The 18,609-nt window shown below is 44.8% G+C and overlaps 1 protein-coding gene across 2 annotated transcripts in view; it reads left to right on the top strand.

Annotated features, from left to right (window-relative positions):
- ANO2 (anoctamin 2) overlaps positions 1-18,609 on the top strand; it is a 388,517-nt gene that overhangs the window by 104,253 nt on the left and 265,655 nt on the right. For both annotated transcript variants that reach the window (XM_054526733.2, XM_054526736.2), the window contains exons 5-6: positions 13,930-14,081; positions 16,043-16,097. In XM_054526733.2, coding sequence (XP_054382708.1) covers positions 13,930-14,081; positions 16,043-16,097 — 207 coding nt within the window. The remainder of the gene's footprint in view (positions 1-13,929; positions 14,082-16,042; positions 16,098-18,609) is intronic.

The following is an 18,609-nucleotide window of genomic DNA, read 5'->3' as shown; positions in this document are numbered from 1 at the left end:
AAGACCTGAGAACTAGGAAAGCCAATGAAGAAGCTCCAGCAGCCTCAAGACCCAAGAACTGATATTTCAGTTCAAGTTTGAAGGCAGGAAAAGACTGATGTCCCAGCTCATGCAGTCAGGCAGGAAGAGTTTCCCCTTAACTGTGGGAAGGTCAGCCTTTTTGTTCTATTCAGGCCTTCAACTGATTGGATGAGGCCAACCACATTCGGGAGGGTAATCTGCTCTGCTCAGCCTACTGACTCAAATGCTCATCTCATCCCAAAACACTCTCATAGATACACCCAGAATGTCTGATCAAATATCTGGGCACCCAATGGTCCAGTCAAGTTGACACATAAAATGAACCATCACAAGGCTTGTACTTTGAAAGTCAATAATCCTCTTTGTTAGGGAATGAATAGTGGCATTCAAAAAGATATGTCCAAGTCCTAGCCCTGGAACCTGTAAATATAATCTTATTTGGAAAAAAGGTCTTTGCAGATATAATTAGTTAAGGATCTCAGGATGAGATCATCCTGGATTTAGAATAGAACTTAAATCCAATGACAGGTATCCCTATAAGAGAAAGGTAGAAAGAGATTTGAGAGGGGAGAAGGTTATATGAAGAAGGCAGAGACTGGAATTATGCAGGCTTAAAGCAAAGAATGCATGGGGCCATCAAAAGCTGGAAGAGGCAAGAAATAATTTTTCCCTTATAGCCTTCAGAGGGAGTGCAGCCCCACTGATACCTTGATTTCAGACTTGTGACCTTCACAACTGTGACAGAATAAATTTATGTTGTGATAATTTGTTATGGCAGCACTATGAAACTAATACACTCTTCTTCTGGGCAGGAAACAGTAAGCAGACAATTGAAGACCTAGGTCTCTGGTAGGCTTGTTGGCTTTCTCTGTATTCCAAGAATCCACTTTGCAGATTCTAAGATAACTTGGAGTAGTCTTGTTTATTTGTTGTCATTGGGTTTGGGAGTTTTATGGAAGAGACTTGGTGCATGGATCTTCCTGCATGACCTTGGCATGTCTATGATGACTTTTTCATGTTCCATTTCTGTTTGATGGAATAGAAGTAGAGGCTCACCTTGTTATGAATGGTGGAAGGAGACCCAGTGTGGCTCGTGTCAAGAAGAGCTTACTCCACTCAAGAATTATTTTCCTATTTATACTTCTATTTCCAAATACAGTAATTAAGTAACAGCTTCTGCCTCAGTAAGAGGTGTCTGCAAAGAAGGATATTAGCATGTTTTAAAGCTTGTCCATGTTTCATAATTCTTACACTTGACTTTGAGGAAAAAGATTCATAAAACCGCTTTGAATTATGCCAGTCAAAACAAATTATCTTGAGATCAAAAGACTTATAGTTATAGGTATAAGTTGATAAATAGATAAATTAATTGAGTTTTAAATATAGTTAATACTGCATCCCATGTGCTAGACCATTTCGTAAGAGCCTTACGTACATGATTTGTTTTTACCTTCACAACAACGATATGAGGTAGGGATGAGCGTTAGCTTCATTTTATAGATGAGAAAATTGAAACTCAGAGAGGTTAATAAACTTATCCCAGGTCACACAGCTTGAAGGAGATAGTCAGGGACTCAAAATCATGTCTGTCTGACTCCAAAGCCATGCTCCTACTCTCTCACTTTACTGAAAAATCCATAATTGGACTTGAGTTAGTGGATAGTGTGGTCTAGAATGGCATTTCTCAAAGTGTATTTTTTAGAATGAAAGTCTTTGTTCTTCTTTTGGATTTTTTTTTTCTTCTTTTTTTTTTTTTTTTTGAGATGTAGTCTTGCTCTGTCGCCCAGGCTGGAGCGCAGTGGAGTGATCTCGGCTTACTGCAAGCCCTGCCTCCTGAGTTGATGCCATTCTCTGGCCTCAGCCTCCCGAGTAGCTGGGACTACAGGCGCCCGCCACCACACCCAGCTAATTTTTTGTATTTTTAGTAGAGACAGGGTTTCGCCATGTTAGCCAAGATGGTCTTGGTCTCCTGACCTCGTGATCCACCCGCCTCAGCCTCCCAAAGTGCTGGGATTACAGGCACGAGCCACCGTGCCAGGCCATTTTTTTTTTTTTTTTGAGACAAAGTCTCAAAAAAGTCTTGCCCAGGCTGGAGTGCAGTGGTACAGTCATGGTTTATTGCAACCTTGATTTCCCGGGCTCAGGTGTTTCTCCCCCTCAGCCTCCTGAATAGCTGGGACTACAGGCACACACCTCCATGCCTGGCTAATTTTTGGTAGAGACAGAGTTTCCCCCATGTTGCCCAGGCTGGTCTCGAACTCCTGGGCTCAAGTTATCCACCCACCTCTGCCTCCCAAAGTGCTGGGATTACAGGTGTGAGGTGCCATGCCCAGCCTAGTCTTTGGTTTTACAAAAAAAAAAAAAAAAAAAAAAAAAAAAATTCCTAATTCAGAAAACACTAATGATTACAATTTACCAGAACAGTCAAAAGTTTTGAGAAGCCTTGTAGTAAAAAAAAAAAATAAAAAACCAAACAAACACGCAAACAAAAACTGGTTCAATTTTTTTCAGGCCTTTTTCTGCTGAACACTTGAACACCTATGAATATCCTGGGGAACCAATGTTCTGCAGAACATACTCTGGGGAATTCCATCCTAGATTAAAGAATCCTGGTCTAGGAGAGGCAACAGATTTCATTGGTCATTTTTAAAAATGATATTGTCTTGCTCAGTGAGTTATTCCACATTCCTGGATTACAGCTTTCTCACCTGTACAGTAAGAAGATTAGCTCCTAAATTATCTGTCATAGCTTTAAAATGCTGTGGTCTACATGTAAAGCAAATGACAATTTGTGAATTTATTTTTTCCTCTGTTATTGATGTTGGCTGAGGGGCCTGAGGACAGTTACCTTTTGGGGTCAGTTACATTCTGATTGTTCACAGATATCTAAGAGTAAAAGTGTCGTACGTCTGTCACCTCTTCAAGCTTTGCTCTAAATACGGTAGTACACTTTGCCTGTGGTGCCTATTCTGAAACTGCCCTGTGTCCCCATGCCTGGTAATGTCACCGGGCTTTCTCTGGGTTTACCCATGCTGGACTGCTCTTCTCCAAACCATACCTCTCTGTGTAGCCTAGATGGAGCTCCCTGATTTAGACTCTCGTCCAAGCAGAGTACTTTACTCTTTCCTCCATGGGCTGGAGCCTTTCCAGATGCTTTAAGTATTTGTCGTTGGTCCTAGAATGTTCTTCCCATTCCTGTCTGAATAAACAAATACTACTCATCCTTTGCTTCCCAGCCTAAATCTCACCTCCTTCATAGACCTTTCTTTATTCCTTCAGCCCAAACTGATATTACCTTTTCTGGACTCTTAGTCAACAGTCAGTATTTATCTTACCTGTTAGTTTTTCTTCAGCTGCTTCAGGTCCTAACTCTGGTGTTTCCAAATATATCATAAACCCCCTGAGAGCAAGTACTATGGTTTATATCTCTTACGTGTTCCCTGCAAACTCTAGTATGGTGTTCCTCAAACAATATTTGCTCAATAAACACCAGGTTGATTAACCCATTGATGCTTCCCCCGCCCAGCATCTTGTTTGGGTTGTGATCCCTAGCAGAGTCGCTCAGGATGATAAGAGATGTTTCAGCTCACAGCTGTATACTGGCCATGTGAAATTCAGCAATAGGAGTTGCCCCATGTTCCCTCCTCACCCTGACCAACTCCTTCCTTTATCAGAATTGTTTTTGATAGTTCAGTAAATCCAGAAAGAAAAATCAGGAGAAATTCTCTGAGTTTGTTGTTGGCATTTATTTATTTTATTGTTTTATTTTATTGTTTTTGAGATGGAGTCTCGCTCTGTCACCCAGGCTGGAGTGCAGTGGCGCAATCTCGGCTCACTGCAAACTCTGCCGCTCAGGTTCAAGCAATTCTCATACCTCAGCCTCCCAAGTAGCTGGGATTATAGGTGTGCGCCACTATGCCCAGCTAATTTTTGTATTTTTACTAGAGACAGGGTTTCACCATGTTGGCCAGGCTGGTCTCAAACTCGTGACCACAAATGATCTGCCCACCTTGGCCTCCCAAAGTTCTGGGATTACAGGTGTGAGCCACCGCGCCTGGCCTGAGTTTTATTAAGGATGGAGAACTTGCAGATCCACGGTCGTGGGAAGGAGGTTTGCTGCCAACTCAGTCTTCAACATTACTTTCTGGACAGATTCTTGTTATTATTATTGTCAGTAACTTTTTAAATGAGCTAGAACTGATGCCGTTTACATAGGGTTGGTTGGCTATAGGTGGAGTCTTCCTCTTGCTCTCATTGCCTGTTCTCTAACATTTGTTTTCAATAGAGGGACAGCTGGGAGGGTAGAGTTTATATTTAATACCTTTATGGGCTTTTTGGTGTGTGTTCTTTGTTTGCTTTGATTGCTGTTTAAATAGACTGGAAAGAGTGCAGAATGCTTTTATTCATTTTGTTTTCTGTAATGCTTCTCACTGTCAAAAATAAGAAAAAATAATTGGTAGTACCTAAGTGCTGCAGTTCCTGTGAGGAACCTGAGATGGTCACGGCCGTGTTGCGGATGTGCATATAAGCCTGGGAAGACCCCAGGCCTGGTTGACTATGTGGAGGCCTTTCAGTGGACAGGTGTGACTCAGGGCCCAGAAACAGTGAAGTTAAAAATATGAAAATGTGTTACAATAGCAAGTTATTCTAAACCGTTAGCAGCACCCACAACAGTGCCTGGTGTACAGCAGGCACTAAATAAATGCTGGTAGTGAACAAAAGAGTGAGTCATGCACACCAGATCTCACCCAGTGGTGGTGACGTGCTGGAGGGTGATGCTGAGTTGGATTCTGAGGCTGCATCCAAGGGCAATAGGCAGGAATCCTGTGCTCCCTGAGGGCTGCCTGCCAGAAAAAGAGCAGGGCATCATGGTGGCACATGTAGCATTATAGCTGCCCTGATCTGGGTCCTTTGCTAAAGGACTCCTTCAGTTAATGGAGACAGATTGTGTGTAAGAGATCTTTTGGAAAGTTACATTTTCCATCCCCCCATCCGACCATCCAATGAATATTTATTGAGTATTACCATACACCAGGTACTTTGCTGAGGGCTGGTGATATAGTGGTGCTAATAACTGTTCCCTGGCCCCACTGGTGTGGGGAGGATTCAGATGTTGTATGGCTAGTTATAAATTGGGAGGCAAGGCTGGGCATGGCGGCTTACACCTATAATCCCAGCACTTTGGGAGGCCAAGGCAGGAGGATCACTTGAGGCCAGGAGTTCAAGACCAACCTGGCCAACAAAGCAAGACCTCATCTCTACTAAAACTAAAAAAATTTTTAAAAAGTTAGCTGGGTATGGTGGCATGCAACCTGTGGTCCCAGCAACTCAGGAGGCCGAGGTGGGAAAATCACTTGAGCCCAGGAGGTTGAGGCTGCAGTGAGCTATAATCGTACCACTGCACTCCAGCCTGGGTGACAGAGTGAGATCTTGTCTCAAAAAAATAAAAAATAAAAAGTAAAATAAATTGGGAGGCACCCACAGAAGAAAAAGACTGGGGTATGATGAGAGAGCCAACCAGAGAAGACTCATTTAGATGGTAGTGGGGGAGAGGAAGAGAAGGCGCCATTTAAGCTGAAATGTGAGCACCGGATAGGAGTCTGTGGGTGGGAAGATCAGGTGAGAACCTTCCAGAAGAGGGAAGGACATGCCCACAGGCCCCAAGGTAAGAAAACCCTGGACTGTGTGTGGAACTGAGGGGAGCCAGGGTGGGGGCAGCTCAGAGAGGGGTGCAGGGCTGAGGCTGCCAAGGGAGGCAGCAGGCATGGCACCTAAGAGGCCTTGTCAGCCATGTAATTTTAAAAGTTTGGTTTTAATCCCAACTTTTCTAAGTCAGCAAACATTCATTCATGTGTAGAGGACCTACTGACAACAGAATCAAAAACCATAAACAAATACAGAATTAGACATCGGAGAATGTACATTGTGTAACTATATCACTGTCTGTCTACACTCAGTGTTGTTGCTGAGGGGAAACTTACCTGTGGACACAGGTGGGGCGGAGGGGAATGGTCAGCCCCTGTTCTCGCTGTTCTTGGTGTGCACAGAGGAAGTCTTCCTCTGGCTCCAGGTTGTAGCTGACCTTGGCTGCTCCTGGCGCTGTTTCCCTTTTGATCGCTGAAAGGCTTAACACTCACTTGCATGTGTGAATGTGCAGCAAACGAGCAGGGACAGATTTCAGCAGCATGGAACCCCTCAGGTTCTGGCTCAGTGTGTGCCTGTGTGCCTCTTGCAGGCACCACCTGGCGGGGAGAAAAGTGGGTGCACTCCATGGCATTTTTGGCCTCTTTTGCTCCTCCCTTCTTCAGCTCCAGAATCTTCCATCCTTGCCCATCTGGTGACTTGTACCCCTTTCCTACTGTTTGGCTTCTCTGTGTGTCTGAGCCGTTAGGCTGAGTAGAAAGGTGTAATGATCATCTTCAGCCCAGCCCTACCTCTCAAGATGAGTAAGATACCATAAGTAATAACCACGGAACTTCGATGATCCAGCGACTGGAGGAGCAGCAGAGGAAAGCATCAATAAATAAAAAGAGGCAGACGATGGGCATTAATTTCTGTCAGCACGGGTGCTCCCAGCTGCGGCACACGTTCTGTTCTTACGTCTGTTCTGCATTCCTCCTGGGTGACCTTTCCTGCCTGTTGCTGGGAGAGACACTCTTAGGCCTCTGCAGATATTAGTGACTCATGGGTCATTAAGATTATGTTGTTTTTATCTTACACTGTTAGACCTTTTCCTTGATCTTCGGGGTCATTGGATCTCCCAGTGTTTGTGCACCTTGGGTATGTTAGTAAAACTTTCTGTGCCTCAGTGGTTTTAATCTGTAAAGTGGGAACAGTGCCTTGTATACTGTCCAATATATGTAGCTTCATTCCCCGCACCCCAGGAAAGCACATGATTTTAATATAAAAAGGAAACAAATCAGCCCTCAGACCACACTGCTGTGCCCCTCTGGAGAGGAGAGGCTGAGGGAGACAAGGAGGAAAAAAGAAGTAAGAAAAGACAGTAAACCCCTTAGACTGTAACAGTGAGGCCAAAGTGAGCTTTTATGAGAACCACATTTGAGCCCTGGAATAAAAAATAAGAGCAACATATTTTAAAAATTATTTATGATTTTAAGCACATGAAAGGCGTATCATGTACCCAGGGAGGGCATAATGGGGAACAGCTGGCTAACATGTGTCTCGCCATTTCTAAGGTTGTTCATAATTCTCTGATATCCAAGAATCACAGTAATAATGATGCCACTGCTGATTGTATTAATAATAATAAAGAGGATTGGGGTGTCTTTCCTGGATCCTGCTGAAGTAAAGAGGAGAGCCTGGGCTGCTGGGTTTGGCCGGCGTGGAAAGGGGCACTACAGCCTACTTTCTTCTCAGGGGCAGTCCGTGGAGCCCAGCCAAGGATCAAAGGATGTTAGGTTGAAGGAAAGGGCTCTAGAAGGGGAAGGCAGGAAGCCTGGGTTCCTGGCATGATTTTACCACTGACTGTGGCCGTTCCCAGCCCCTCTGATCTCAGTGTTCTCATCTATAAAGTAGAGATGCTAATCCTACCTGGCAGGCACACCTGACAGAGTTTGTATGGACCGTGGATGAAATGATGCTCAGGGAAGTGCTGGGTACACTGCAAAACATTCCATACGTGGAAGGGTTTGTTATCATCCTTGTGTTTCTCCAGGGCTTACCATAATCAACCACCAAGCTCGGGATTGGACATCTAGGAGGTACCCAGAGATGCTTGTGCCATGAATGAACGTTTCTTTTTCATTAAATGTTCAGAGCCACGGAGTGGTAACCTTGGACAATACTTTTTAAAGTATTTAGTCCAGTTCTCTCTTTTATAATTTGTTAGGTGGGTCTGGAGTAGCGCTCAGTCTGAGGCAAATTATCCTCCATTGCCGAGTCATCTGAGCACACTACCCAGTGCCCTGTGAATTAGGGGATTTTCCCGTACAGCTGGTGGGCATAAGTGCTATTCCCTTTCAGACCGTTCCCTCTCCAGTCTTGGGTACTTTCCTCACACTCATGTGCTAAATACTCACGGGGGACCTTCTGTAGATCTCTGGGGTGCTCTGTCCTGTCTAGTTGCCTTGGTCTCCCTAGACTTAGAGCACAGTCTTCTCAACTCAGGGAGTTTCCTGGGCTCCACCTGTCTCCCCTCCTCTCCCAAGGCAGCGAGCTGGACTCATAGGGCTCCCCTTGTCTGTCTCCCATCTCTCAGGGATCACTGCCTTTCGTTGCCTGATGTCCAGTATCTTGAAAATCATTATTTCATGTATTTTGTTTGGGTGTTTTGGTTGTTTTAGGCAGGAGATTAAATGGGTCCCTGTTACTCCATCATGGTAGGAAGTAGAGTTTCCCTTGTTTTCCCTTCGGAGATGAAGAAGCTGGGAGAAGGGTATGACTTGCTCAAACCTGCACATCTCACTGGTGTCAGCAAAGAGGCAGCCTCCTGTCCCCACTGTGTGCCAGCACACGGGCGGGGTCCCTACTCTCCGTAAGTCCATGGTTTGTTGGGCAGACAGACAAATCAGCTGAGAATTTGAGACATGCATAAGTCAAGGAAAGCAAACCGTAATATATTTTATGAGGCGGGTATTCATCCACGGGGTACCAAGGAAGCATGGAAGAAAGTGAGAGGGCAAGGAAGGGCTCCTGGGAGGGTTGGCACATGAGCCTTGTGGTGAAGGAGAGGCAGGAGTCATCCAGGCGGGAGAGGAGGGAGAAAGTCTCAGGAACAGGTAACATGCACAACAGCTCGGAGGCAGGAAGCAGGTCCCTCGCCTCAAGACCAGTGTGTATGGTGTGGTACTACGGGGGAGACCTGTGTGTGTTTTATCGTGGCTATGCACCTGGTCCATCCCCCGACAGAGTCCCTGAAGTCTGGAAATTTCTTCCAACACAAGTCTGCTGTGGTGTTTCAGCCTGGAGATGTTTGTGTAGGGTCTTGTTCAGGGCTATGCAGTTGATGTTACCATGAGGTTTCTGGTGGGACTCTGGCCTTCCACACTGTTGAAGGCAGCCGACAATATTCCTTTCAGTGATATGGAGCATAACAGTCAAAACTTACCCCAGTCCCACTCCTGGTCCCAGTAAAAACAGCGCAGGAGCCCACTCCCTTTAGCCCATTTCTCTAGGTGAGCCCTACCAGATCTATTGCCAAGGTGAGGCTCAGGAACTGCCTGGAGGTTCTCAGCTGAATGTCTGCCAGAGCCAGACCCTGAAACAATTGATGGATTAGAAATCTGCATCAACTAAATGCAGGCATTCCTGGCCCCTGTGGGTGCTGTACTCCTGGGTGCCTTTGCACTTGTTAGGGGCAGGAGGGGGAGGCTTTTGACCTATCAGAGGCCTTAGGCTTTTGGCTCACCTCTAGCCTGGTTTATTTCTACCAAGACCAGACCAGTTGTCTTATGACTGTTTGGATCCCAGTCTGGGCTCCTCCAGTGACAGCAACTGCTGTCATCAATGCTGGATCTCCAGAGATTTCTCATTCATTCATTCATTCATTCATTCATAAAATAATAGGGAACATTTTGGACAGTATCCTGTCCTCATGGGATTATGGTTTGGTAGGGATGGTTGGACATTCATCAATCACTCAAATAAGTATAAAATTACAACTGTGACAAGTGTTATGAAAAAAAGGAATTAGGGCTCATGAAATACAGTGAAGGTGGGACTTGCCATTGTTGGGAAGCCAAAAAAGGCTTTTTCCCAGGAAGTGACAATAACACGAGACCTCATTGTGAACAGAGCTTGGTGAGCCAGCGGGTGGGGGGTGGGGAGGTGGGAGCCATAGGGGCTGGGGAGGAGATGTACCCAGCTCAGCCAGTGTCTGGGTGCAGTCAGCAGGAACTACACGGAAAGGACAATATGGAGACTTCTACAGGTTCCATGGGATGTGTTAAGAGTTTTGTCTTTTTCCTAAGAGCAATGAGTGACTGTTGAAGGCTTTTTAATGAGGAGGCAAGAAGATTAGATTTTTGCTTCAGAAACCTCACTTGGGCTCCAGTGTAGAGACTGAATTGGAGGTAGGCAAGAGTAGAATGGTCAGATAGAACACAGGATGCCTAGTTAAATTTCAATTTCAGATAAACAATGCATACTTTTTTAGTGCATGTCTGTCCCAAATACCACATGGGACATAATTACATTAAAAATTTATTGTTTTAACTGTATTTTAAAAAAGTTTTAAGTAGGTTGCAAATATTGCATGGGACCTAATTATGCTAAAGATTATTCATTGTTTATCTGAAATTCACGTTTAATTTGACATCCTGTATTTTTATTTGTTAGATCTGGCAACCCTTAGCAAGAGAAAATGTGGAGAGACTGGTTATAGACAACTTATTGTTGTAAACTACTAAAAGATGTTTAGGTTAGGGTAGCAGAGGTGGAGACGGAGAGGAGTGGACAGAGAAGGAATAGTCCTGGTTGATCTAAATCTGCCATTCAAAGGCATCTGGAGGACAGAGTCCATCAGCTTCCCTCCCACTCTGAAACTAATTACCACACACATGCCATTTAAAGACATGTGGGTATGGTATGGTGAACTCCATAGTCTCAGTGCAGGTCAGCGGCCTGGTCAGAACCTGCACTGAATGGCCTATAAGAGGTGTGCTGTGACAGTGTGAGGTGGTCTTCTTTCTGTCTCCATCCCTCCAGGCCAGAGACACCTGAGAGATGAGTTCTGTGCATTGCAGTGACTAATGTGTGTGAAGGAGAGGTTTGGTAGAAAGGTCAAGACCTTACAACAATAGAGGCAATATTGTAAGTTGTACACTGTTTTTCCCCATGACAACTCACATTTTACAAATCAAACAGTGGAGTAAAGCAGTCAAGAACACGGGCTTTGCCAGGGGTTTTAAACCCCATCGGTTATTAGCTTGTCTACACTATCTGTGTGATCTTGGCTGAGATACTTAACTCTCTTGGCTTTGCAACATATTTTAAGATTAGCACTAAAGTACATTGAAAGCCAGGCCCACAGGAGATGCTTGGTAAATTGTATATGCTACTAGAATCAACAATCTCCTTGTTTCAGAAGGCAGGCTTACTCTTCGTCTTCTTATACAACTCACTTGATTATCTTCTTAATTCACAGCTCTGGTTTTGTCACCGTTCACACTCTTCACTGTCTTCCACTGCCTTGTGTAGCAGATCTCCATGCACTCGTCTCAGTTTGCCCCAGCTGAGTTTCATGGAGATCTGCTGCACAAGGCAACAGAAGATTGTTGCACATGAAGATTGTCACTATTGCCCATCAGAACCCCTTTGTCCAAGCAAACCAGCCCATGTAACCTCCTTAAACACAGCTTGAACTTTCCACTTTTTTGTTTGTCTAGAATGTCTTTGCCTTTATCTGTTCAAGCCTTATTAATCAAAAGTATTTATAAGTTAACGTTAACAGAAATATAAACAAAACAAGATATAAAACATATATAAAATGAAATAAATGCCTGTCATTGGGGAAATGGCTAAACAAATTAGTATTCATGTCTACTGTGTAATACTACACATCCATTACAGTAGCTGTATGCAAACTGTCCTGGAAAGATACCTATGATATGATGCTAAATGAAAAAAAAGCAAATTATAGAGGAATATGTGAAGAAGGGTCACAGTTGCTTAGGAAGGAACCTAGTTTTATCTATACGGAAAGAGTAGGGATTAAATATATTCCAAATGGTTAAGTGAGGTTCCCTTTGGAGAAGGAGGGTGGGAATTGAGTTGGAAGTCAAAGGAAACTCCTAACATTTAGTTAATATACTTTAATGGTTTAAGCTTGTTCGTTTACCTGAACTGTGTTAATTTTGTAATTGAAATTAAATCAAAATGCATAGAAAAAGGTTTAGAAGAACTAAATAAACTGTGGTTATGTTTCAGTTGTTAGACTAGGGAGGCTCTTGCCCTGTCCTTACTTATCATTATTTTATTAAAGAACAAAATGGTAACGGAAGAAGGTTACCCTTCTGCCAAATCCAACTGAAATGCTACTCCCTCAGCGAAACGTGTTTCTAATTCCTCAACTGAATGTGCTGCCTCCTTTCTTTGAACCCTCAAAGTACTTAATATAACTTTTGTGGCATTTTCTCATTCTATCTTAGTGAGTATTTCAGGTGCCCAAGTATGAAGACAAGTATTTCATACCAGTCTTACTGCCCCTCTGCATTGAAGTAACGTGAAGCTATCATGGTAGAGAAGGAAATAGGATTTTGAGTCAGAGGGTCTGGATGTTGCCTCTTGTTCTGGATGTCTATTGCAGCCTGACAGATTAGCCCACACTTAGTAGCTTAAAGCAACAGTCATTTCATTTTATCTCATGATTTTTTGTTCAGGAACTTGGGCAGAGCTGGGCTGGGTGATTATTCTGCTTCATATGGTGTTGACTGGGGTCGCTTGGTGGTAGCCAGCTTGGAGGTGGGATGGACGGGAGGGTTCAGGAAGGCTTTAGTTGTATGCCTGCTGCTTGGCAGGGCAGCTGGAAGACTGGGCTCAGCTAAGTGCCTTTCTCTTACTGGGTACTTTCAGGACACCTCCGTAGACTTCTTATGGTGTGATTTAGGGCTTCAAGGGATCAGGTGGACCAAGGCTGAGGCTGCCCATCTTCTAAAGCAGTGGTCCCCAACCTTTTTGGCACCAGGGACTGGTTTCATGGAAGACAGTATTTCCATGGATCAAGGGTAGGGGTGGTGGTGGCAGGGATGGTTTCAGGATGAAACTGTTCCACTTCAGATCATCAGGCATTAGATTCTCATAAAGAACATGCAACCTAGATCCCTCACACGTGCGGTTCACAATAAGGTTCATGCTCCTATGAGAATCTAATGCCATCACTGATCTGACAAGAGGCAGAGCTCAGGCGGTAATGCTTGCTCACCCACCACGCACCTCCTGTTGTGTGGTCCGGTTCCTAACAGGCCATGGACCAGTACCGGTCAGTTTGTGGCCCCGGGGATTGGGGACCCCTGTTCTAAAGGATGGAACTGGCATAGTGTCACTCCTGCTATACTCCACTGGTTAAACATCCACAGAGCCAATGCAGATTCAAGGGGGGGTGGGAACAGAGATGCTACCTCTTAAAAGAATATCTGTAAAAAATGTGTGGCCATCATCAATTTATCACAGCTTTGCTATGAGAAATACAACCTCTGTGTCTCAATGACTCCATTTGCAAATTATAAAGATCCAAAGCTATAATGTATGCAAAGCATGCTATGCATTATAAAAAAACTGTATGCACTATAAATATTAACAATTACCTTGGTACTAAATCTATGCCTTACTCAAGGCAGGTACTCATTAAATGTTTAATACTTTGAAAGCAAACTCATTTAAACACAGATGTTTCCTAAGAAAAACACAAAGAACGTGATGCTGGATGATCACATAGAAGTGTGGCGCAGTTTTAGAGTACAGACTTTGGATTAGGTTGACATGAGTTAAATCCAAGCTCTGTCACCCAGTTCCCATCTATGTGGCCTTTGTTAATTCGCCTCACCTCTCTGAGCCTTAATTGCCTCATCATAATATGGAAATAGTATTACCTACCCAGCAGGGTTGCTGTAAGCATTGGAGCTAATTTGTGTCAAGCACCTAGTAGGGTCACATAGTAGGTGTGCAGTTTTTCTAAGATGATTCGAGTCATATAGAAAGTTTGGACTCCTCACTTATTTCTCTGCACTTCTCACCTCCATGAGCTCAAAGGATTGAGAGAAGTCCAGAGTCCAGGTCCTTGTGAAAGCGCTGGGGAAAAGGGAAAGGCCCGCCTTCTTATTTCTCCCAGTCTCTTCCTCTCTCCAATGTTCACCTCTAGGAATCTGTGTCCATGCAGCTTTTTTTTTGTGAAGCCATTCCTCTCTGCTGGAAGTGGCCCCCTTTTCAGACCTGTGGCTCTTCCTTTCATAGATGTATGAGATCAAAGCAGGAGGCAGCATTGCAAAGAAGTTCAGCGCAGCTCTGCAGAAGCTGAGCTCGCCTCTGCAGCCCCGAGTTCCAGAACACAGCAACAACAAGATGAAAAACCTCTCCTACCCATTCTCCAGGGAGAAGATGTACCTGTGAGTATTGAAGCTGCTGGAGCAGGGATGTGGGAAGGGATGGGAAGGAAAATTGAATACTGTTCTATGACTCAGCCCTGGGGCTCCCAAAGTGGGTGCCCCAGTGCCTGAGAGAGAGAGTAGGAAGCATGCTCTCACGGTGACATTGTCCCTGTGCCTGCTTTGTGAACCCCCTCCCCATGTGAGATTATCCCAAACAGCCGAGGGTGATTGTCCAGCAGGAAATCCACCATTTGACCATTTTTCAGGATGGAGGGCAAACCAGGGAGCAGCCAACAATAAACTTTGGAACTCTGTGAGAAGGTGGTCAGACACCTGTGTATCTTCTGTAGGAAAACCTTCTGCCCAATTGCCAGTCTAATAGGGTTTCAACAGGATATGATAAACCAGAGAGAAGGTGGATGAAGCTTCTGGGTTTCTGGATTCCAGCTGCCTACTTGTACACTCAGTGACTCTCAGGGGTCTTCCCCTGTCCCTGCACCCTGCCTAGGAAGAGTGAATAAAAGCTCTTCACAGAGATAGCCACTTGGGAAACGTTTGGAAGGGGGAGCCACAGCTGGGAAGTGGGAGATGCAGCCGCCAAGCATCAACTTTGCTCTAGGAGCTAATGAGAAAATAAACAACTATCGAGGGTGATGAGAAAATGGAGCAAGAGAGGGAAAGGCCGGGGCATGGAAGGGCAGAGAGGACAGAAAGAAGGACCTTCTCATTTTAGGAGGTGGAAGTTGTGGAGCAGTGTTTCTGCTGTCCATGAGAGACCATCTCCTATCCATCTTTGCTGTGTTTGATATTATCCTACACACATGAATATGCTGTTTCATTTGCATATATTTACCCTCTCATTGAGTCCTCATGTCCCCTTGTGAGGTGGTGGGCCAGATCTAACTATCTGCTATTATAGATACCAAAGTCTAGGTCCGTCCAGGGTCACACTGCCCTAAGTGGCTGAGCTGGGCCTTGCATGGTGACTGGTGGCTTGCTGCTCTTTCTGTGTCCTGTGGTGCTTCCCTGCGTCCCCTTCCCTGGGCCTTCATTTATGCTGGTGCTGGCATCTGAATGGTCACTTCCCATGCACCTCCCTTCGTTTTACTTCTGTTGTCCTTCAAGACCGATTCATCAACACCTTCCTTTTGAAGGATATTCTGCTCTTCCCAACCAGAAGCCTGTGCTTCACCTTCTGAACTTTCATAGCAATGGTCTGCATGTTACCGTGTTCTACTCTGTGTCAGTTACTTGGAGAAACGTACATTCCAGTGACTGGGGCTCCTGGGGTGCTGGGAGCATATTTCCTTCCTTCATCAGTGCATCCTCCAGCACAGCTTCCTCAGCATGACAAACATGCCTCATGTACTGTTTTCTGAGTGAAAGCTCAGTGTATGAAGTTAAAAACAGACGCAGCCCTTGCATAATTAAGATTTTTCTAATGGATGAGATGACAGTGACGTTAAATCAAATTTTGAAGAATCAGAGTGATAACCCAACACCCTGAAATGATACTCTTTTTGTTTTGTATTTTTTACTGTCTTTGTTCATGCACCAGTATCTTTTTTACCTACTTTCCATTTGGAAACTTATCATATAATATTTTTCTAACATGGTGTAATCTTTTTCTTTACACAAAGTTTTCATAATTATAAATTTCAATGACTGCATGATACCCTATCCTATAGATTTGGGCATTGCATCTTATTGCTATAATCTTTATTATAAATACCTTTTCAATAAGCATTTTTTATTTATGTTATTTTTCTTTCCTTGTGTTGAATTTCTTCCCTAAGATAAATTTCTAGGATGAATTTTTAGAATTACGGAGTCAAGAAGGGCATAAACATTGTGTGCGTGTGCACCTCATAAGTCTTGCTATGTTGCTTTCTAAAGATTTGTTGTGGGCCTGGGGTGGCAGTGGTCTTGGGGCAAGGGTAATGAAATGAATTTGCCATCTGTTCTCTTGGTGTCTCCAGGTACAACATCCAGGAAAAGGATACCTTCTTTGATAATGCCACCCGCAGCCGCATTGTAAGTAAATGGGTGTACTGTGTTAGGAAAGAGGATGGGGAAAGGGCTGAGTTCCTCGTTGGCAGGGCATTCTCTTACCCTCCCTGCCACCTCACACCGTTATTTGCTTGGAGTTGCCTAGCAACCGAGAAGAGTATGCAAGAGCTTCCCCATTCCACAAAAGAAACAGCAAATAACTGCCCAAGAGGAGCGTCTTCTTCTCTTTATGGGTTCTCCATTAAAGTTCTTCTTAGAAAAAAAAAAAACACAGAAGGTCATAGTTGGTGCAGGCGTTAGTTAGGTGAACCCCTTGATTTACAATTGAGGAAACTGAGGCTCTGAGAAGCAATGCATTGAAAAAAAATTATATAAATCATTAGCATCAGAACAAGGATTGTTAGTGTTAGAACTAGTCCTTCTGATTGTTGGGCCACTGTGTTTGTTTATGCATTTTCCCTTCTTTCAACTCCCATGACAGAGTCATGTGAACTTCTATAACAAGGAATGCTAGTTAGCCAGTTTACCCAAGAACAGTATCACCAGCCCATTCAATAGAAACCCAACGCTCGTGACCATAGCTCTTCTTCTACAGTCGTTTTGCCTTTATGTCAAGTGTTTGAATTTTGTAGGATGATTGATTCTAATAAAAATCTGCATATGGCCTGTGTTTCTGTGGCCCCTGCATGAGCTGTAGAACATCTTCATTCACCCATCAGTTTATTCTCTGTCAATCACCCTAGAGGTCACATAGCCTATGGGCAGAAGAGAGAAAGAGGGGCCCAAGGAATGCCAGAAACTTACACATGCCCACATAGGACGTATGGAAGTGCATTTCCATTGATCCTTACCAAAGAACTGAAGTTTCCACAGGAAGAATGAGGATTAGATACCTAGAAGGACCTCCCAGCTAATAGGGTGGTAAGAAAATATATGAATAAGAAGGGACAGGTGATTAGAGGAGGCTAGGATATTTCCCAGGCACACTGCAAACATGGCATTAACTCTTACTTGCAGGGTGGGTGAGGAAATCTCAGATCCCTTAGCCTAGTGTTTTAGGCAGAGTTAAAATGGGCATAGATCTCTTTTTTTTTCCAATGGAAAAAGGCATTAACATCCCATTTTCTTGGTTGATGCTATTACAAGCCAATTAAATCTCACTGTGGCTTGGGTCCCACGACTGTGGGGGAGTTATAAGGTGTTGTGGAGATTACTCGATAATTGCAAAGTGCTCGTAAAATAATACAATGCCATATAAGTGCTGTTCCTAATATTGCTGTTGAATTACTGCACTATATTAGGAGCAGAATTAAACACTCTTGGGCCCCGTAGTTATTTATTTACCACTCCCTTTAGGCTGTGGCTGGAATATGGGAGTGTAAATATGATGGAATAACACATCTTCTAGCATTCATCTCTCCTTCTGGAAGCATCTTCCTTTCCTCAGTCCACCCCACATTGAGAACAGGGGAAAAGTTTTTTCCTGGGGTCTATTCTGCACTGGACTTTGGTTGGAGGACCTCACCCACATCTGTGGATGTCTCCTCTGTGCCTGCTTCTTTGTGGGTGTCTGAGCACCTCAGCTGTTTGTTGCAAAGCAGACTTCATTGCTGGGCATCTGTTTATAGACTGGCGTAGGCTGGGGACTCAGGAGGTCACTAGTTGGCCAGCAGGTTTACACTGACCCACCTTTGTCCCTCCCTGATTGTTTTGTGGGAAGCACCCCTTTCCTCCCGTGTAAGAAACACAGTCCCCTGCAGGCCCCTTATGCCAGGGGATTCTGTAGGCTGTTTTGGGCATGTAGGGCTTCAGGCAGGCGAAACCACTGAGTCGGCAGCTGCTGTGTGCCTAGGACTGTGCTCTAAGACATGAATCTTCGAGGAAGTGTATGGATATGCTCTGATCAGGGAGGCAAGATGGGGACCCAGGAAAAAAAAAACCAGAGAAATAAAGACATCAATGACCAATATAGAGGTAGCTCCTTTGCTGTTTCAGAGCACTTTCCTGTGCACGGTCTGGCTGGCGTCCCCAAGCAGCTCGGCGAGATGGCCCCATTACAGATGCAAGCTGACCCTCCTGGCGTTTGCTCAGGACCCTGTGCACCTACCTCCACGTTCGGAGCTTTCTGCTACCACATTGGCTTTCCCTGTCAGCCGGGCTCCAGGCTAGGGGAGGGGGCCCGCCCCTCCCTGGGACCCGCCAGACAGAACCCTGCCTTCCCTGAGGTTCCCCGATGTGGGCGGCAGACACTGTCCCTTACTCCACAGACCCAGGGCTTCCTCCCAGCCATCCTGAGGCTATGTGGTCTGGGGTGGGCTCCTCTGTTTTCCTTACTTTCTGTGACTGCCGTCCATTTCTAGCCTTTTATTCATTTGTTTTTCTCAGGGTGGGGCGAAGGGGCGGGGGGTGTGTGCGTGGGGCTTAAAACCCTTGTTTCCTCAAAGTCCTCAAGTCTGAGTGGGGTTGATGTGCGGGCCATGAGCCAGGCACATGCTTGGCTTCACCCTGGCTCCAAATGGGCCCGGGCGCCTCCCTC

This window comes from Pongo abelii, chromosome 10, assembly GCF_028885655.2.
Source record: "Pongo abelii isolate AG06213 chromosome 10, NHGRI_mPonAbe1-v2.0_pri, whole genome shotgun sequence".
Taxonomy (NCBI): Eukaryota; Metazoa; Chordata; class Mammalia; order Primates; family Hominidae; genus Pongo; species Pongo abelii.
Note: the sequence above shows the minus strand (reverse complement) of the source record. Positions and strands in the feature narration are given on the sequence as shown.